This window comes from Hibiscus syriacus, unplaced genomic scaffold (genome assembly GCF_006381635.1).
Source record: "Hibiscus syriacus cultivar Baekdansim isolate YM2019G1 unplaced genomic scaffold, ASM638163v2 tig00110279_pilon, whole genome shotgun sequence".
Classification (NCBI taxonomy): domain Eukaryota; kingdom Viridiplantae; phylum Streptophyta; class Magnoliopsida; order Malvales; family Malvaceae; genus Hibiscus; species Hibiscus syriacus.
Genome location: NW_024062659.1, coordinates 820,690 through 842,772, shown reverse-complemented (window position 1 = coordinate 842,772; position 22,083 = coordinate 820,690). Strand labels below are relative to the sequence as shown.

The 22,083-nt window shown below is 35.0% G+C and overlaps 2 protein-coding genes across 2 annotated transcripts; one reads left to right on the top strand and one right to left on the bottom strand.

Annotated features, from left to right (window-relative positions):
* Positions 1 to 2,327: 2,327 nt before the first annotated feature.
* LOC120115902 (protein ASPARTIC PROTEASE IN GUARD CELL 2-like) lies at positions 2,328 to 4,070 on the top strand. Its single transcript, XM_039136510.1, has one exon. The coding sequence runs from the start codon at positions 2,534 to 2,536 to the stop codon at positions 3,980 to 3,982; it is 1,449 nt and encodes a 482-aa protein (XP_038992441.1). The 5' UTR covers positions 2,328 to 2,533; the 3' UTR covers positions 3,983 to 4,070.
* Positions 4,071 to 6,718: 2,648 nt separating this feature from the next.
* Positions 6,719 to 16,613, bottom strand: LOC120115901 (helicase-like transcription factor CHR28). Its single transcript, XM_039136509.1, has 11 exons — positions 16,435 to 16,613; positions 15,430 to 15,619; positions 14,760 to 15,346; positions 14,151 to 14,222; positions 13,954 to 14,031; positions 12,922 to 13,828; positions 12,471 to 12,601; positions 8,985 to 9,242; positions 8,015 to 8,605; positions 7,604 to 7,813; positions 6,719 to 7,167 (listed from the first exon to the last, which is right to left on the bottom strand). The coding sequence occupies exons 2-11, from the start codon at positions 15,566 to 15,568 to the stop codon at positions 7,060 to 7,062; spliced, it is 3,081 nt and encodes a 1,026-aa protein (XP_038992440.1). The 5' UTR covers positions 15,569 to 15,619; positions 16,435 to 16,613; the 3' UTR covers positions 6,719 to 7,059.
* Between the last annotated feature and the right edge of the window lie 5,470 nt (positions 16,614 to 22,083).

Sequence of the window (22,083 nt, the reverse complement as noted above, 5' to 3'; positions counted from 1 at the left end):
TTCTATTGATTAATTAGCTTTGAATAATAAAAAATAGGCAATTTGTGGCAGCTCAAAGAGAAACTTTTGGCTTTCTTTTCGGGAAGTCCAATTTAATAGTAATTAGAACACAAACAGTTGGTTCTATGTGATCTACTTTCGAGCAATTTTTTTATAATTAATCAAATGATATCTGATCTATTAACTAATTAATTCAGATCGGATACTGTATAGGCAATGACGACCCTCTCAATCCAATTTACTCCATTGAAAAACGTCAGGATTCGAACCCCTGACCTTACTTAAGGGACCCTGCATAAATGAATTTATCCAGATTTGAAATTCAACTCAAATATTCTCTTGTTTTAATTAAATTAATAATAATTAACAAGAAGCATGGATGTTACGTACCATCGTACTCTCCATAAATTTTAAATTCTCTTACATTTTATATATATATTTTATTAATTATCTTATTTTGCATCTAAAATTTTATTTCTTTAAAATTTTAATATAATTCCTTTCTTACGCTCGTCTTTGGCAAAAGGTTCAATTTTTTTTTTCAAAAAGGAAAAACAACTGTCTATCTTGAGTTTAACATTGGGCTTGTGTAAAGATGATGAAGAAGACGACATTATTCCACCTTTTCCGGTCATTTCTGTACATAAAAGGACAATTTTAGCTATCAACAATGTCGCCAATGTTCTTCGTTTCCTTGCACATTATTTTCGATGTATCCTTCTGTGTGTATATATATTTAGGGATGGCATCTAACCCGAATCCGACCCGACCCGACCTAATCGGGTTGGATTTTTCTTTAAAAAAAATCGGATTCGGGTTGGATTTTTTATGTGGTGTTCGGGTCGGGTTTAGGGTGAAAAAAATTCGACCCGACCCGAAAAAAATATATAATTTTACCATATATATTTAGGAATAATTACAATAATACACCTCTATATATTATTTTTTTTCAATTTAGTCACTATTTTTATTGAATAAAAATAATTTTTTTATTATTTCGAATCGGGTCGAGTCGGATGTAAAATTAATTTTGTCGGGTCGGGTCACGAGTGGAGGTCCCCTCCTTATCGGGTCTGGTCGGGTGGACTAAAAACCCGACCCAATCCGACCAATGCCCATCCCTATATATATTAAGGTTTAATAGGTTTTAAGTGTTTAGATTATATCTCAAATCAATTTTTGGTACTTAAAGGATTTTTCGCAAGTGTTTAACATTTTGACGTTATATTTTTAAGTATCTGGATGTTAACCATCGTTAAAAAACTCCGTTAAGTGATACATATTTGATTATTCTGAATATTTTTATTTTTAAAAAGATTTTTTTTTTTAAGAAAACTCAAAATTTCTAAAGTAATTTTTTTAAAACTAAAATCTCTTAATCTAACTCCATTATTAATCGTCGTCGGTTATCTCTAACCACTATTATCATCATCGAACAACCACTCACTCGTCCCTACCTATCTAATGATTCATCCTTACTGTCATCCTAATACCCTAAATCTTTAAAATCTCTAAGAGTGTGTTTGGTTCACGAAATGTAAGATTACCAGTTGGAATAAAAGATTACCAGGGAATAAGATTACTGAGAATGTTGTATTTTGTGTTTGGTTGGTTTAGAGGAATGTAAGATTACCGTATTTGGTTAAAGGAATAAAAGATTATCATAATGTATATTTGATCAAATTGTCCTTATTATATATTTATTTTTTAACAAGTTGAAAAATATTTATATATTTTCTTTAAAAAATTTAAATTCATAAAATTTATATAATTTTTTACAAAATTGAAAATATAAAAAGGTTTAATGAAAGGGTAAAATTTTATTTTAACATCTGAACTTCATATAAAATTTTAATTATAGATTTTTTTTTTGTAAATCTAAAATAGTTTAAGGATAAATTTGTAATTTAACCTTCGTAGAATTTTTATTATTCAATGACAGAATAATGATATTTTTGAAGAAAGAAAAATTTAAGGGCATTTTAGTTCAAAATATTGGTAATCTAACAATACCTAAAGAAATAGAGATAATGATATTCCCGGTAATATACCCCAAAAAATCCACTATTAGAAATGTAAGATTATCGGGAATAACATTCCCGACTAACCAAACGGGGAAATGTAGATTCCATTTCGTAATCTCACATTCCTCCAACCAAACACACCCTAATATTCAAATATCTAACCCTTTAAAACCCTAATTCTTAATTTATAAAATCCTTAATTTCTACCCCATAGATTTACAAATTCTTAATATATATTGTCATCACCCCTAACCTTGGGTCAACATTACACACTGGTAAAAGCGAAAAAGGAAAATGATGAAAAAGAAAGTCTGGAAACCAGAGGGACCGCATTGTAGATAGATTTTTCCCACTCACCTCGATCACTTCAACACCAAAAACTTCATTCAATTATTTCCATAACCCTACATGTCTGCTCCTTCCACGCATCCCCATGCCTAAATCCCGGCAACGCCAATAACTCCTAATTTACCCCTCAAATCCACCAGAAAGGCAAATCCTTCAACAATATGTTAGCTCTTCCACCGCTGCAACTTGCTCTGGCTGCGCTGCTACACCTGATTATAACCACCTCCGCAGTCTCCACCACCACTTCTCACCCGGACCACCAACTCTTGAACGTGACACAAGCTCTCTTCGGGACGTCACGATCATCGGAATATTATCACGAAGAACTGGTTAACGTTACCGAAAGTGATGATCAAGGGGAATGGAAACTGAAACTCGTCCATAGGGACTGCTTGTCTTTGAATAAAGCCGCCGTTTTCTTGAACCATAGCCACCGTTTTCATGCACGCATGCAAAGGGACGTGAAAAGGGTGGCGAGCCTCCTCCTCCGCATCTCCGGCGGCGGATTCCACTACGATGAGGCGGCTGACGGCGTGAACGATTTTGGATCGGACATCGTTTCAGGGATGGACCAAGGAAGCGGTGAGTATTTCGTGAGAATAGGCGTCGGCAGCCCGCCGAGGAGCCAATATATGGTTATTGATTCGGGTAGTGATATTGTCTGGGTCCAGTGTCAGCCTTGTAACCAATGCTACAAACAATCCGACCCGGTTTTCGACCCGGCTGCTTCAGCCTCCTACGGCGGCGTCTCGTGCAGCTCCTCCGTTTGTGACCGGATCGAGAATTCGGGTTGCCGTGCCGGTCGGTGTCGTTACGAAGTTATGTATGGTGATGGGTCGTACACGAAAGGGACCCTGGCTCTCGAGACACTCACTTTTGGTCCGACCGTGGTTCAGAACGTGGCCATCGGGTGCGGCCATGTTAACCGGGGCATGTTCATCGGTGCAGCCGGGTTATTGGGTCTCGGCGGTGGATCCATGTCGCTGGTAGGTCAATTGGGTGGCCAAACCGGTGGTGCATTTAGTTACTGTCTAGTAAGTCGGGGCACCAATTCATCCGGGTCATTAGTATTCGGGCGTGAAGCAATGCCCGTAGGTGCTGCATGGGTACCTTTACTACGTAACCCACAAGCCCCTACCTTTTACTACATCGGGCTTTCGGGTCTCGGAGTCGGAGGCATTCGGGTACCCATACCCGAAGACATTTTCCAACTCACCGAATTAGGGTTAGGCGGGGTTGTTATGGACACCGGCACGGCCGTGACAAGGTTCCCGGCCATTGCTTACGACACCTTCCGCGACGCTTTCACAGAGCAAACCGCTAACCTTCCTCAAGTCACCGGAATATCCATATTCGACACTTGTTATAACTTATCGAGTTTTGTCACGGTTCGAATCCCGACAGTATCTTTTTATTTATCGAGCGGGCCGATACTAACCCTACCCGCAAACAACTTTCTTATACCCGTCGACGATACGGGGACGTTCTGTTTCGCATTCGCTTCTTCGGGTTCGGATCTCTCGATAATAGGGAACATCCAACAAGAAGGGATCCAAATATCGTTCGACGGAGCCAATGGGTACGTGGGGTTTGGTCCCAGTGACTGCTAATAAGTTTATGATGTGAAGAAATAGTGAATTTTGGTAGGTGGGTTTTTGTGTCAATGGGTTGTTATTCTTAATTTATTGTATGATAAAAATCCAGTGTCTTATAAAAATTATTAAAATGTTATGCGTTCATTATCCATATATAGTATAGCATGAAATATAAGCTTTTTAATTCGTCTCTTTCATAAAGAAAGAGCAAGGTCTATGATGTGAATATGGTTATAGTTTTGGGTAAAAGAGGGAAAGAGTCAAATTTGCAGACTGTCAAGAGAATCACGAGAAAGATTTTTGCACCCTTTGTTTGAACATCAAAGGATCCAATATGACCCTTTTTGTAATATATATATATATAATATATGAGACCTAAGGCAATTTTATCAAAAAAAAATCACTCTGGCATGAAATAATTACATGTCAGACATATTTTTTTAAATTTTATTGATCTAATATTTTTTTTTGACAATTCATTCAAACTGGCACCAAATCATGAAATACACGGATGATCATCCGTGCCTTGTTCGAGTTGACGTCACGTAATGACAGACGTCTTTCATTACGTAATGACTGTCACAAAAGGCGCGAATGGTCATTACGCGAGGTGGCGCCACGTAATGACATGAAATAATTATTATCCACGCCTTTCATGACGTGGTGCCAGTTCGGACGAAACCCCACGTCATTTGTGTCTTGTCAGAAAAGGTATTAGATTGGTAAATTTTAGAGAAAGGGTGCCTGACAATTAGTTATTACGTGTCTTGATGATATTTCGGTAAAAACTCGAGACCTAATTACATAGTGTAAAATTAAAAAAAATTACATCTTTTAAAGTGAAAATTAAAGGCTTAAATTAATAGTAAGAAATGAAAAAATATTCATTGAAAAAATAATTAAAGAGTAAAAAAGTATAAAACTTTTAATTTTACACCGAATATAAATATATATATATATATATATATATATATATATATATATATATATATATATATATATATAGTAAGTAAGGATCTATGAGGTTTGATGCATGCCAACAAACGACACATTTTCAGATGGGATTGGACACATGAATATGTACTTTATCCTAGAAGTTCTAAAAATTTAATGACTAAAGCGAAAGCGCCTTAAAACTTTAGTGGCTACTAATGTGGTTTATCCAAAGATGTACCATGAGACACATGAATATACGAATATGTGAGATTTTGGATTTCATAAAAGAATTCAACTCATGGATTTGGACTAAATTATTAAAATAATATCTTTTTATAATTTTATTAAAATAATATCTTTTTATAATTTTATTAAAATAATATTAAAAAAATATGCTATACAAGATGAAGGCACCCATGTATGATAGCGTCTTTTAAAAGATTCTTTCTTAGAAAAACGTCTTTGCTTATGTGACAGATCACGTTAGTTATTTCTCTAAACAATGAATCTTGAGACTACCACGTAAGCCTCGTAAGCAAAGACGCTATCACATAGGCATGCATTCGTCCTATACGATAGAAATGTGTCATTTTAGGAATTAAAAAATTTTACGTTATTTTAATAAAAATTAAAGGAATGGTACTTTAATAATTTAACACATGGATTGGCTTTGGGTGAAGATTTGGTTGAGCCTGCAGGCAATGCTGGCTGCCCACCAGCTTTATTTTCCTTTATTTGACCATCTTTCACGTATGAAGATTCCTTTGGGCGTGTGTTTTTTTTTTTTTTTTTGCTTTGTGAAGAGGGGTATTATATAGTGTTGAAATCATGAGAGGAGGGAGCCACCATTAATTTCGGTGGGCATGTGAAGCCATCAGTAGCCCCCCTTGTTTTAGCCCTAATGCACCAGTATGTTCAAGCAATCACTTTTATAAAGCCACCTTTTGCTGCATCTTTTGGTTTCTCAATCCTGTTTTGAAGTCTTCGCCTTGATTAATTTGAACGGACTCACATCATAAACTTGATTCTGATGAGTGAATCTCCCAACAAAATCTTTTACATTCACAAGAATCCAAACTCGAGATATTCTTAAGCAATATATCACTTGAATCAACCCGTTTGTTACATCTTTTGGTTTCTCATTTGCTTTTTGAAGCTTTCAAGAAATGGTGATGAGATTCAAGATGGCATTGGAAGGTATTCTTAACTCTAATTGCTAGCGTTATACAATTGCAATTTAAACACTCCAAGTGGGAGGAGCCCAAAAAAGCATATTAACTCGATTGATATTATTATTGTTATATATAAAAAAAAAAAGTCGAGAGCGGCGAGTTATCTAATCGATGATCTACACTAACTCCGGAGCTTGAAAATTCAGGAGTTCGTCGATCTTTTTAATATAATCACTGATATCCTATCCCTTGGTCAACTAATTCGGATTGATTTCTGGTTCATATGGTATCCATAAGATACCGAACCCGAATTTCAATATCTGCAACCCCTTCTTTTGTTCCGGTTATACGCCTACCCTTATAAAGTTTTGTTTCTACCAACAACAAAAAAAGCCTCAAAAGGAGCCTGCATTTTCTCTTCTCCACCCTCCCCTACAAACCAAGGGCACTTCCTCTGATCAACCTACTTAAAAGAAGTCGGATAGAAGGAAATGTACCTTGATTGTGAGTCCAAGCTGAAGCCTCCTTGCTTTCCGTAGTCAGCCTTCCTCCGAAGCCTTGTCACAAAGGATACCTCCAACAAAATTACGTCTACGTTACTTTCTTCGGAGGTGGGAGGGTTTCAGAAGGTGAAACAAGGAAAGCTTAGAGACAAGCAAACACAGTTTAGAAATAACATTTATCTATAACATTAAGAGAAAATGAGGTTAACTACACAAAAGTTTGATGTAGATTGAAAACTAATTAGAACATCTGTAAACATCCTAGCTTTCCTATTTCTGCACTTTCTCGACAAAAAAATGGCTCGACTTAAAAAGTATCGCATAAGTCGGCATCTTAAATTCGCAAAACATGACAGCATTTAGCTCGCAGCAGATATGTTCAATGCCCAGTTCCGATCGAAATTTTTAAAATGTCGAACATTCTTGATGGGATCTTCAAGTAGGAACATTTATGGCAGAGGTAATCAATGAAATGAGAGGGCTAATTTCCCATAAATAGATATCGGAGATCTTCCACCGTTAATCGAGTCGCTGTGCCCCCACTTTGATCTTCACCGAAAGCAGACGCGACCATTTTTCTTTTTTCTTCCTACATAGACATAAAGATAAATATTAGACAACAAATCTTTTCACCAATGTGCCAACAATGCAAACTTTTCATCTCCAATGGCTAAAACACTACACGTGTCTGGTCTTGCAATTTCCAGACAGACCCATAAGGTCATTACTATAACACTGTTATACACCAATCCGTCGTTACGACATCCAAATCAAGGCCACCGGAAAGAACTAATAATTCATCATTCCAAATCAAAGTTGCTAAGGCAGTTGGCTTCCATGAATAAAAGTGGAAATTTCAGGTGAGGAGATCCTATATGGCCTTTAATCATTTCAGGGCCTTTACTGGTGTAGATCCATGAAATACACCCCCTCTTTCCAAAACCAAAAATAAATTAAAAAAAAAAAAACTCCAATATTCAAATTAACTACATAAATAACTTTTACATCTATAAGTAAGAAAATACCTGAAGAGATAATATTCGATCTTCCACTGTGTCTTTAATGGTGATCCGAGTTACAGTAACAGGACGAGTCTGACCAATTCTATGTGCTCGATCAATTGCCTGGTCTTCAGTGGTTGGATTCCACCAGAGGTCCAGAAGGATAACATGACAAGCAGCAACCATATTCAAACCAAGGTTTCCAGCTTTTAATGACATGATCATCACAGTAACCTGCAAGAAACACAATGGATGGGAAAAGAAACAGAATTAATCATGTTCTACATCATCAATATACTTAAGTAAGACAATCAAAGCACGCTCTTAGTGACTATTCAAGTGTGGGCAGAATAAATGCACATGTGAATGCATGTCCGTGGAATAATAACCAACGGCCTTGGGGGATTTTCTTAAATGCAAGGGGTAGGAGCAAACCTCTGGGTCAGAATTGAAATCTTTGACATTTCGGTCTCGTGAAATAAGAGTCATTTTTCCATCCAGTCTCCTGTAGTTTATACCATGACGACGTAATGCGAGCTCAACCAAGTCCAACATACCAGTCCATTGTGAGAAAACAATTGCTTTTATTGGTCCATCAGCTAAAGAGTCTAAATGAACTGTTGTGCGCTTTACAGCTCCACCGCATGAATTACCGGTTTCTGTAAATGTCTGTTCAGAAGTAAAAGGAATTTCACTGATTCCAATAGAACTTGGTGATTCAGGAATTGAATTCTTTAATAAACATTTTGACAGAAGAATCTCAATGACGGCCTTGATTTTTGATGAACTGTAGTCATTTTGTAAAATCGCTGACTTTTCAAAGGACTGGGGATGTGTTGGACTACCATTACTTTCACCAGCAAGACAGCTCCTAAGAGTAGGTTTAGAGAAAACTATATCATCAGCAAGTTGTTCTTTACATTCAGGTGCAGGGCACGTATGATCATCGCCGGTAAGATATTCTGAGACACACTGGTAGCAGAAAACATGACCGCACATGGTAACAACGGGGTCATCAGGTGTATCCTGTAAAAACATTAAGCATATTAATTATACAGATTCATTTAAAATGATAAACTTTTTCAACTCGATGGCTGGGTACTGTTGAGAATTGGAAATAGACATATTTCACATCTACCGCCTATACCATATATGACTAAAATATGAAGAAAAAAAAAGTAATAATTGAGTACGAAGAAGGGGGAAAACACTTCTAGAACACAAAACCTTTCCAGAACACATTGAATTGCAATTGTATCATCTTTGGTCTTAAAATATTAAAAGTTATCATGACAGGGAGCCTGGGTATATGATGGGCAGATAAGTCATTGCTACTATAAGAACAATCAGATGATGTGAAACAGATCCATAATTGGATAAAATATTACACTCAAGAAAAACTTACATGGCATACAAGACAGATGGCAAAGGAAGCTTCCAAGCAGTTCAGTAGATTAAGCAGCAGTTCACTAGGAAGTGTCTTTGCCATTTCTACAGAAACTTGCCCAACGGGGTCAGAGTCTAGAACGGAATCAGAGTTCCGAATGGAATCAGAGTTAAATCCTTTGACAAGAAGTGGATGATCACAAGCCTGACGTAGGCGCAAAAGCATCAAAAGAATATTTGCATAATTTTGGTGCAGTGTGCCCGCAGCTGCATATTGCTGTAGGAAATATATATTAAAAGATGTGTAACTATCAGATGATAGAGAATAGCAAAAAGCATGACGCATTCCTCACAGAAACAAAAAGAAGTTAACGGGAAGTTTATGACATTCCATATTTACAGCATGAAGTCAGACTGATATGAGCATTAAATTAGAGTAAATGAACTATGAATAAGGTCCTGTAAATGATATGTTTGCAAAACACCAACAGAATTACAATGCTTGTAAATGACAGCAAAAGCACAATTTGAAATTACAGGAAGTAAATCTTTAAATCACAAAACTAATCCCAGTAAAGAGTAATATCAAGCAACTATATTTCTACAAGCTTAGCAATAATTATGATTTTGTATAGCAAAAATATATTGTAGAGCGATTTGTACGTTCTTCAAATTGAACCAGACTACTAGTATTATATTAGTGGAAAGATGTTCTAAAACTCAAATTTCCCAAAAAGGATTACAAAAGGAGCTAGAAAAAACTGAAGAAAAAAAAAGCAAAAATGAGTACTATTCAGTTGGGTGAGCATTGAAATTTAGCATTGTATTTTCCCATACAAGATTCCACAACACATGAAGTCTAAATAGAACAAAAGATTCTAGCTAACAAGGAAGAAAAGTCCATTACATTTCATGCATGCAATCAACAGAATAATTGGATGGCTAATTCCTTGTCTTTGGCAGGTAGGGTGGTGTTGGTTAAATCGGTGTTGTGCTCTCTCCCAGTTTATTTCCTTTCTATGTTCAGAATTCCAACTTCTGTACTTCAAAAACTCATCTCTATCATGGCTTCTTTTCTTTGGGGGGGTGCGGCAGATAGCAAAAAAATACACTGGATTAATTGGAAGTCGGTCAGCAAGCCAAAAAGTTTGGGGGGTCTAGGGATCCCGAACTTATCATTCTTGAATAGAGCTTTACTAGGGAAATGGGTTTGGAAGTTTGCATCAGAAAAGCAGTCTTGGTGGAAGAGGTTGGATTGTGCAGTTTACAATTTGGATCCGAATTCCATTATGATGGGGAATTCATGCTCAGCCCGGGCCCCGTGGATTTGGAAAGGGGTGGTTAAAAATTTCTTTACCAATGATGATTTTGGGGATTGTCTTAGGGGGAATATGCGTTTGAAGACAGGGAACGGGAAATATGTGGAATTCTGGAATGATGTTTGGTTAGGAGGAGTACCCTTGAAAGATTTGTTTCCTCGACTTTATGTTTTGTCCATCAATAAATTGGGTAAAGTGATGGATTTTAGGGTGAATAATGCCTCTGGTTGGGTGTGGGACATCCAAATGAGAAGAAGTTTGGCAGATTGGGAACTTGAACAGTGGTTGTTGTTGGTTTCCATGCTGAACAATATCTCTTTATGTCCTGACGTGGATGATTGTTGGGTCTGGTCAGGGAATGGTGAGGGCTGCTATTCAGAAAAATCTTGCATTAATTCTTTCTTTGATCATATTGGCATTGAGCAGAGTCAGGAGTTGTGGGAGAGGAATATTTGGGTAGGGATTGCACCTCCTCGGATTGAAACTTTTGTTTGGCAGCCAGCTCATCAGAGAGTGCCGGTTAAAGAGGAATTATTGAAGAGAGGTGTGGCATAGATTGAAGATCCTTCATGTCCATTGTGTGGTCGGGAGGTGGAATCAGTTCCACATTTATTTCTGCATTGTGAGGTTGTATGGGGTCTATGGTCTTCTTTTTTGAAAAGATGGAATGTGTCCTTGGTGATTCCAAAGCTTATTATTGATTTTATCATTTTGTGGGATGATTTAATGCCGAAATCTTTGATATGGAAGTTTATTCCAAGGGCGGTGATGTGGTCTGTATGGAAGTGCAGAAATGAGGTTATTTTTCAGAAAGAAAAGCTGGATGTGGTCAGATTGTCCTTTATTGTTCGATTTAGAATAGCCTCATGGTTTGTTGCAAGGTTCAATGATGTTCCTATCCCTTTAGAGTCCCTAGTAGGTGATTTAAAACTTGCTGATTCGATGAGAAGGCAGCGAAAGGCGTGTACTCAACCAACATGTTGGATTCCGCCCCCGGATGGGTTCCTAAAGTTAAATGTTGATGGAGCGATGGTTTCGGGATGGGGTAAAGGGGGTATTGGTGGTCTGATTAGGGACAGTTGTGGTGTGTTACTTCAGTGGTTCTCTGAAAGTGTTGGGGGTGGTCCTCCTATCATGGCTGAGTTATTGGCAATTAAGAGGGGACTTTGTCTTATGGAAGACTTAGGTGTTGTTCCTAATCAGAGGTTTATTTTAGAATCAGATTCATGTAATGCTCTGAAGTGGATCAAGAATCCGGGTTTATGCACCCCTATGTTTCAATCCTTGGTTAAGGAGATAGTCTCGCTATTGGAAGGACAGGATATTATCATCTGGCACATTTTGAGGGCGGCTAATTGGGAAGCTGACAAATTAGCTAAAGACGGGATAGGGTGATTTCTTGTTTTATGTTGGTTGTGTTGAGTTTCAGGAATTTGTTTTCCTGTGTTGTTAGGTGTTTTGAATTAAGTTTTATGTATTTCGTTTGGAGTATTAGCAGTCTGTAAAGGGTATGCCTTTGTAGGGACTGTCTTTGTTCTATTGTTCTTCTAATAAAATTATTGGCACTCTTTTCCCCCTACCTAGATCCTTCATGTTACTGTTATAACATGGAGGGTTTCAAGGGGTTTTTTAATGAGGCCAACTTTCTATCAAAAAAAAAATCAACAGAATAACTCTTGTGCAATATAAACACATGAACACAGATAAAATAAAATCATGTCCAACTATCATGAGACAAGTTCTAGTTCATCTTACAAATCTGCAACAAATGGAGAAAATTACAGCAATTACCCAAAAGGTTACTTTCCACAAAGATCACAAAAGCCTCATTTATTCTTGTGGTTCAAGAAACAATGGCAAATGATGGTCCAAGAAAAGGGAACATTATATCCCTCACAGCTGATGGTTTCATCACCTAAATCTCATGTCTAAATCATGTAGCAACATTTTCCACACAATAAGACCACAAACTTTTAATTGCAACAAAACATTACTCAAACCTTCCCTCCCCGGAAAGTAAACAAAAAGAAGGATTTGATTTGAAATATGCAAAATGTGGAATCTACCACCAATTGCAAATAAAGACAGAAGGATAATTCCGTTTGAAATAGTATACCACTGCAGTCACACATGTTTCAAAAAAGCCACATGAAAATGTGAACAAATATGCAGAATGAAAGGGGCACCTTAAATAGAGAACGTGAATCAGCTTCTAGTTGGGTATAGAAAGCCCGCTCATCAGCTGAGAAGTCTACTTTGGACATGTGAATTGACTTTGGCGGCAACTTGATTATTGGCTCCCCATCGATCAATGTCGCTGGATTGAAACTAATCAAATCAGCCAAAACAGCAATATGATAAAAAGCTTAAACTCAACTACAGAAAACCTATATTAGGCAATACAGTTACAGATGATTTTCATGCCCAAAAGTTATTATACCTTTTCTATATGCCAAGGATGGATCTACAAAATAGGGATTTAGGGGTCCCAAATTGCAAATACAATTGGAATATATGGAGTATGTTTAGAGTTTATATGGGCAAACTGAAAACTTTTCCCTAATATACCAAAATCGCACCTCCTAATAATGTTAGTGGACCCTTTTTTACTTATTCAAGAAAAAAAAGAAGACATACCTTTTGTGCGGCGCAACATAACTATCTTCAAAACAGCTTGCAGCTTCTTGTAACCTTTTACATGATCTCTAGATATTGGAACTTTTATCCCTAAGCAAAATGATTTATACACATCATACGGTTCATGTTTCAGGAACCTGAAGTAGCTATATAAATCATCAATAGCATTTTGAATGGGTGTTCCAGATAAGCACCACCTCCGCTTGGCTCGAAGACCACAGCAGGCTCTAGCAACTTGTGTTCGATGATTTTTTATTGTTTGAGCTTCATCTAGTATCACCCTTAACCAATTTACCCTAGCAAGGGCACCAGAGCTAGAATCAATAAGGGAGCCATCAATTCCCTTTCTACCTTTTTTCCCATTCTTAGCGACATTGGTTGTTTTCTTCCTCTTAATGTTGGTTAAAAAGTCAGAAGATAATCCATATTTTTCTGCAGTTCTTTCATCAATTTCATCATCAGCGGCAATAGCTTGTTTAGGAACTTCATTGGCAACAAGCGAATATGTTGTCAGAACCACATCATACTTGGCAAGTTCAGAAGGATCCTTGGTTCTGCTGCCCCCATGATAGATGAGGACAGAAAGTTTAGATTCCTCGGCAACTTTTTCATCCAGCTCCCTCGCCCACTGTCGAAGAACAGTTGCTGGACACACAACCAATGTCCCTGCTGGTAACCTCTGTCTACTAATTGCTTTGCTAGAAGTACTAACTTCTGGAATCGACTTGGTATCATTTGATTCTCTATTTTGCTTTACTGTGCCTGTCCCACTAGTACCATTATCATCATCGTCGTCCAAATTCAAAGATACAACTTCACATTTTTCTGGATCTTCTGGTTTTAATTTGGACTCTAAAAACTTCTGCATTTGTATAAGAGCAATCATTGAGATTGTTTTACCGAGGCCCTGTAAGATGAACCATGATAAATCTCAGAAGAAAATTACGCTGCAAAATATGCATTGATGGAACATTGATCATATATGAATCAAATAATAACCATAACAATAGAAAAAAAAATTAAACAAATAACCTGATCATCAGCTAATATTCCACCTGCACAAATTCTAGTTCTTGTTTCTCTTTGAAGCATCCAATGTAATGCAATCTTCTGCAAAATTCAATGATTAAATAACCCATTTAACATGTACACAATAATAAAAAAGAAGGATAAAACCATATAACCAAAATGAACTCAAAAATCATACATAACATGTAAAAAAATATGACCTGATGTCTGAAGAGAGGAACAGACAGAAAACCATCAGGAATACTAGCTTCAGCTTTTGGTTGGCTGAGGTCCTGCATGAAACATAAGCCCTTCATATATAAACTCTCAAAACACATCAAATATGAAACAACTTTTTAGGAACTAGAAAATAAAGCAGACAACAAAATATTATCATTAACACAAATCACATGAAGAGCAAAAACAAAACAGCAAGAAAAGAAACCCATCCACAAATTCGTACTCCATAAGTTTAGCATAAGAAAGTTCATTAAGTTCACAATAGAAAAATACCATAGCAGAATGACAACTTTCAATGTTTAAAAGATAGTATAAGTGCATCCAGAAAAGGCAAAAAAATACATTTGAATGAGAATAAATTATGCATATGAGGTAAAATTCAGAATTCCAGCAAGTTCGTTGTAAAGTTAAATAACCATAGTGTTCGTACTTTACAAAACAAAAAACGTTCTTAATGAGGAAAAAAGGTTCATTTTGTTAACATAACATCACTCCAGTCTAAGATGCAAGAATTTTCATAATGCGCAGTGGATCATCAAACGTTAAATCATGAAATGAATGAGGCAACTCTCAAATCAAACATGAAATACCTCCAGTGCTGCTTGATAAATCATTCTTTCATCACTTATGGGAACTCTTTCATCACTTATTCCAGCATTGTATACAGGATTTTCTGGACCAGCAAACTGTGTAAAATTCACAGAATTTCCTTGCAAAAAAGATGGAGGAAGAATCCTACTAGTGTTTCCATACGACACTCCATCAGTGTTGCCCCTGCTATAGTGATCTCTCATATAGCCCTGACTATTGGAAAAACTAGGTCCACCCAAATTGTTAGAGTTTCCAGGAGCAACATGAATCCGACTGCTGCCCACATTCACTAAATTATCTGATTTACTATTTTGTCCAAAGTGCTGAAGAGACGGAGGAAGAGTCCTCTTCAGAGCCTGCTGGGATGTCAGTTTCTCAAAATCAGTACCAGGAACATTAGAAATTCGAGAATTAACAGTCCGAGGTTGACCAATATTCCCATTCATGGTCAAATATTCAGAACCATCATCTAGGGCACTATGATGAGATGAGGCTTTAGCTTTTCCTGAATGATCATTTACACTGGAAGAACTCAAATTAGAAAAGTGTGCTTGATTGGAAATCTTTTGAGACTGCCTAACGTCGCCTGCATCATTTAAGTGTGATTTCACAGTTCAGTGAGAGAAACATTGAGCTTTGAAATGGTAATTAATCGAAACACAGACTAACCAGTACTCCTTGAATTGGTGCCATCTGTAACTGCCCATTGAGGAAGAACCCTTGGAAATGAGGCATTCCTTTCTCCAGCATCTTCCGTTTCAAACTCACTATCAGAAGAACTAATGTCTATTGGATCCACAGCAGCCATTTGAGTTGAAATGGTTATTAGTTTCCCCTCATTCCTTAAAGGAAACCCAACCTGTGGCAAGAAATAACCAGCGTAGCTAGGATGAGCATATTGAAAGTTGCAAATCCAACCATTTCCACTAACAATCTTAAGTTATCGAAATTATCCAAGAACTAGCTACCCAGGGTCAGGGATTCAAATAGTGGTCGAGGTAGCGCTTTCGGTCGCGTCGCGATTGCAGACATAGCGGGCACTATTAAGAGGATTGCAGGTATCACGGTCATATAATAACGGTTTTGGAGGGCACCGCTACCACTATATTGCGGGCGCTATAGCGGTCGCGGACCACTATTTAAATCCCTGCCCAGGGTTGTCGCGGTTGCAAATAACAATATTGGAGCAGCACCAAGATTTCAGGAAGAATATCGATTCTAATCAGAGAAGTATACCCATCCAAATTCTAAGCGAATGCATGTAGAAAGGGTCAGTCTCAAGTTACCATTTCTTATATGGTTCCTAAATTATTTTTCCACATTCCTCGACAAATTCTCCACTACTAAAATGTGCATTTCTTATCTAATTCTCTAAGCAAAAACACTTCAAATCAATCAAGGGTCATCTAAGAGTTTCAATTTATTTTTAAAATCAAACAGCACCATTGCTACCAACCTAAAATCAAACAAATGAATAAATCATGCATGAACAAAAACCCCACAGTAAAAGAGGAACTAAGCCAGTAAGCAATCCCACTCCGTTACTAATTCAAAAATTTTCAAACTTAACAAACACATTCACATCAAATAACAGACTAATACATAAAAACAAAGGAAATTAAATTCAAAACTTAATCAAGCCAATTGAATTCTAATAAAAGACAAAACCCTAACTGTGGCTATGATTCTTCATCATACAAAGGCACAGTTGGTGGAACTGCTCTCACGAGTGGGGAAGTTGACGAAGAGTACAACTGAAGAATCTTTAGAGAGAAAATTAAGGAGAGACAAAAAAAAAAGGAGAGCGCGAACGGCGGCGTTTCGGACAGGGAAGAAAACCAGCGAGAGTGACAAAGCGTCAAATTTTAGGATTTTTCTTTTTTTGCTGATTTTTGTGTGTTTTGAAAGTGAATATTTATTGCCCAAGCCAAAAAAAAATCCCTTTTGAACGGTAGTTACAACATTTTTAAGAATAAATCTAAGTTATAGTACATAGGCAAAAAGGAATATGCAACTAAAGAGTTCAAGGTTGACAAGTGTCTTTATTATGTAATTTATGATTAAAAATATAATTTTATGGTGTTAATATTAGAACAAAATTATTTATAAATTTAATAATATATCTTTATGCATTTAAAATATTCTTTTATTTAGGTAAAAATATATCAGAGGTAATGTACTTTAAAAAATTAATATGACCATCATATTATTTTTTCTCTCAATGTGCCTTTGAACTCATAAAAATAAGTTTAATATAACCCTTTGACCAATGTTTTTCATCGTTAACCGTTACAGTACTGACGTTACAATTCGTAGTGCTGACGTGACGGTCCACAGTATTGATGTGGTAGTCCATAATGGTTGATAACATGGAAAACAACATGACAAATAGACTAAATTAGTAACTAAAATACGGTAGATGGACTGACACGTCAATATCGTGAACTGCCACACCAACACTGTATTAGTCAAACGATAATAAATATTGGTCAAAAGGTCACATTAAATTTATTTTATGAGTTGAAGAGCCACGTTGAGAAAAAAAATGATGTGAGTGCCATATTGTATTCTTTTAAAGTACAAAGACCTCTTATGATTTTTTACTTTTATTTATCAAAGGGCAATCACTAGTCTTTGATCAACTAGTTAGAATGTATGTTTTATTATAATTGTTATTGTATTCTCCTTCATCTTATTTTTTTTTTTCATTTTTACTGATGAGGGTGGACACGATCTCACACTGAAATTTGAATTTTCTTTGATTATTTATTTATTTTACTGATGGTGCACACCCTAAAAGTTTTTGTGCCCACCCTGAATATCTGAGTTTTCTTCGATTAGTTACTTATTTTACGGACGATGCTCATCCTGAAATTTTATTTGTACCCGTTCCATTTAAAAGTTTTACGTTGTTAACCTATGTGTGCCTGCCTTAAAAAATGTAGTTGTCTAATACTAATTTAGAATTGTGTTTAGTTTTTTATTTTATTTTTTTTAAATACAAATACTATAATCTTATAATGAGTTAAGGTATATCATTTTTCTAAAAATGTTTCTATCCTTTAACATAATATGATTTTGTAGTTTTCATGATATTAGGCTAATTGTTAGGTTATTTTTTTAGTATTGTGTTTGATTATCTTACCTTTCACAAGCTAATGTAACTAATATATATGTTACAATCTTATGTGAATAAAGACATATCGATTTTTCTATGATTTGACATGATATAAGAATAGGGTAAAGTATAAAAATAGTACATCAACTATTAAAAGTTATAAAATGGTCATTCAACTATTCGTTATGTTCCAAACTCATCATTTTTCGTTAAAAAAATTAGTGGTTATCCAAGTTGGACGTTAACATAATGGTTGAGATATGATGATTGTCTGAGATTCTGGGATCAAATTTTATCATATCACAGTCAGTAGGTCAATGTTCAGCTTAGGATACCGTCAATTTTTTTACAAAAATGACTAGTTTGGAACATAATGAATAGTCAGTGAACATTTTGTAACTTTTAATAGTCGAGGGACTCAACAAAACAACAATCTATAGTCAAATAATCGCTTTGTAACTTTTAATAGTCGAGAGACTTAATAAAGCATTACTCTATAGTTAGGGGACCATGTGTGTAATTTACCCATAAAAATATTAGATTTTTTTTTTATATTTTTGAGAATTTTTTTAATTCATTATTGTTTGGAAGACTTCAATAGCTTTTGGTTATAATATTTTTAGAGCAAATTTAACCTAAATTAAAATTTCTTTAAAAGATTTTTAAGAATCTATAACTAAATAGTCCATATCCAAACGTGTTTGTCTTATGTAATTTATGATTAAAAATATATCTTCATAAATACAAATTAAAAATAGTATTAATATTGTTATGGTTTAAATTTTAATAATACACATGGTACTCTAGGCGACACATCAAAGACACATTGTACTGCAGGCAACACCAGAGGATTTCGAAATCATAAGTAAAGTTTTAACAAGACAAATTAGAACTACTTCATCACAAGGTTTGAAACCCTAAAGGGATTTCAAACCAACAAGGAAGTTTCGAAACTATAAATGAAGTTTCGATATATTGTAACATTCATCCCATTTTATAAAAATATTATTTAGGGTGCATTATCTTAAGATTTTTTTCTAGATGTATTGTTTGAAAATTTTTGTCAATATAGTCGATTGAGTAATACTCAATCGACACATAATTGTTAAAATAATTAGGAGATTATAATTACGAATGTTCAACTGACATTGTTATTACTGTAACAATTAGATAACACAATTCGGAAATGGAATTAGAATTAAATATTAAAAGATGTTAATTTATTTAACTTGAGAAGAATATATACCCAATAAGATTTAAACCTAAAGTTTGCAGGGGACAAAGCTTAATTTGGTCAATAGTAAAGTAATTGGACCTAAAATGTCATGTGACAAAAAAGTTTTAGGGGTGCAAGACAAGCATTACATGGTTGTCCCCCCCCCCCCCTTTCTAGTGCTATGGAAATCAGACCGGTTGATTAAATCGGTTGGATTAAAAATTGGTCGGAACAACGGTCTAGATAATATTATTAGTTTTTTTAAAGGGTGAGTAAAACTCGACTCGCTTGAAAAATTGATTACTTTTATTCGATTCGGCTCGAGAAAAGTCAACTCGAATTGATTTCGAGTTGTAATTTCATAAACTCGACTAACTCAAAAAAAATCCAGTTCAAATCGAGTTGTATTTTACAACTCAAATAACTCGATTTTTTTAGTAATTAGTCGATTGATTTTTAAGTTTGGGTTGAGTCTCTTGATTTTGTATGATATATGTATAACACATATGAAAAAAATATATAAATAAATATATATGTATTGTATATGGTTAGGGATGGGCATGGGTCGGTCGGGTTTTTGTCAACCCGACCCGACTCGAAAATATATGCCCTCTACCTGAAATCCAATGCAACCTGAGTTTAGGGGTGATTTCACTTGACTCAATTTTTTGTGATAAAACCTTAACCTGATTCGACCAGAACTGAAATAAATATATTTATAAAAATATTATTTTTATTCAATAAAATATAGATCTAATTAAAAATAATAATATATAGTAGATTATTATTGTGATTATCCATAAATATATAAGGTAAATTTATATAATTTCGGGTAAGGTTAAGTCAAGTATTTTTCACCTCAAACTTAAATTCGACCCCACCCAAACATTTTTTTTAAAAAGAAAACCCGACCCAACCCGAATTTGAATTTTTTTTAAAAAAAATCTAACTTGATCGGATCAGACTCGAGTCCCGTGCACATCCCTATATACGGTTATAAAAATCATTCAACTTAAAATTAAATAATATCATAATATTATAAATATTTACAATTAAACTTAAACAAAAACTCAAAAAATCAAATCGACTCAACAAAAATTTCAAGTCAACTTCAAGTCGTAAAATAAGACTCGTAAAATCAAATAACTCAAAACCTTTTTACTTAACTCAACTCGATCGAACGTTCACCCCCAATTTTCCTATAGAATGATTTGAACCAGACGAACTAGAATACATATGATTTGGAGATCTTAGACTTCATTTTTTTGACCTGTTTTTTAAGACTATACCAGATTTTTATTTTTCCTAAAAAAACTATAATTTTTCCTAATTGAACTTCAAATAAAAAATTATAAAAAATAAAAACAAATATGGAAAATAAAAATAGAAGATTACCTAATTTGCTTTTTGTTTAGATTTCAGTTGACTGATTTGTTGTTCCTTTTTGAGTTACTTAGCTCTGCTTGTTGACTGTGCTTCATCTTTCTTCAACTATTTGTAGTCTAGAAAAATTATGATGAAAAATAATGGTTAGAAAGAGAGGGAGAGAACTGAGAAGCCTCAAGAGCAACAGAAAATAAATTTATTTAAAAAAAATTATTTACAAAACAGAGTTTGGTAAAAATAAAGAGTAGGTACTAAGGCATGTAACATATATTATTATTATTTTAAATAATTAATGGAAATATCTGGCTTCTATTAAAAGTAAAATTTACAGGTCAGAGAGGTTAATGTAAAGCGTTAAACGACGAGAAAAATTAAACAATAGTATCATACTGCCAGCTATACAGTAAATGACTCGACTCCCGAATATAGTATGTAATAACCTAATTTTTTTTATGTAAATACTTATATGCTGACTAGGGTCATAGCGGACTCGGTTAAGGATGTAAATGAGACGAAACAGATGATGAGTTACACGAGACTAATTCGGTCAACGCTTGATAAATACTTAATTCGAATGGAACGAGACAGATGGTGAGTTACACGGGATTAACTCGGTCAACGCTTGATAAATACTTGACTCGAATAGACTCGGCTCGAGCTCGAGCTCAATTCGAGTTCTTAACGAGCCGAAACGAGCTAATTGATACTCTACTAGAAAAACTCGAGAGCAACTCGAAAATATATTAAAATTTTATTAAAAAATTACATTATTAATAATAGGGTAAATTACAAGTTTAGTACTTAAACTATCAGTTTTGGTCTATTTTCATACCTAAACTTTCGATTTTTTAAAATCATACATAAAGTTTAGTTTTTGTTTCATTTTAGTACCTCTGTTCAAAATTTAATGTTAAGTTTTTTAAAAATGAAAGACTGGGCACTAAAACATATCAAAATTGATAGTTTAGGTACTAAACGCGTTAATTTTTTAACGGTATGGTACTAAAATGAAACAAAAACTAAAAGTTAGGTATAATTTTGAAGAAAAATAAAAGTTAAGTACTAAAACGAACCAAAACTAATAGTTGGTATTAAATGTGTAGTTTGTCCTTAATAATATTAACATTTATTTATTTTAAAAAATGTAGTAGACGGTTTTCATGTACTTAAGATTCAGGTTCGGTTTTGAGTTCGAGCTTCCAACCGAGTTAAGTTCAAGATATTTTTTATTTGGAGCTTTGGTGAGCAATTTTAGCTTCAATTCATGATTTCGAGTTCGAGTCAAACTTGAAAATTTTAGGCTCGTGAGTTTTTGAGTTGTGTTTAGCTCTATTTTAGAGTTTTCAAGTCGAACTCAGCGATACTTGAACTCGATGTGTCTGCTTACAGCGATATTTGAAGATGTCACATGGAATGTAGTCAAAACTAGGAGTTAATACGTTTTGTAAACTTGAAAAATCACTGTATGGTTTAAACCAGTCTCCAAGGGCCTGATTTGACAGATTCACCAAGGTCTTTATAGAGAATGGGTACAAACAGTGTCAAGCATATCACACTTTGTTCGTTAAGATTAATTCTAACAAGAAAAATGTTATTCTCATTA

What these genes read in the sequence shown, in the direction of transcription:
- LOC120115902 (XM_039136510.1), top strand. Translation starts at nt 2,534, where the DNA reads ATGTTAGCTCTTCCACCGCTGCAACTTGCTCTGGCTGCGCTGCTACAC.
- LOC120115901 (XM_039136509.1), bottom strand. Translation starts at nt 15,568, where the DNA reads ATGGCTGCTGTGGATCCAATAGACATTAGTTCTTCTGATAGTGAGTTT. An exon ending in CACCAATTCAAGGAGTACTG is followed by an intron (nt 15,347 to 15,429) that starts GTTAGTCTGTGT and finishes TAAATGATGCAG; the next exon opens with GCGACGTTAGGCAGTCTCAA. An exon ending in ATTCACGTTCTCTATTTAAG is followed by an intron (nt 9,243 to 12,470) that starts GTGCCCCTTTCA and finishes TATTTCCTACAG; the next exon opens with CAATATGCAGCTGCGGGCAC.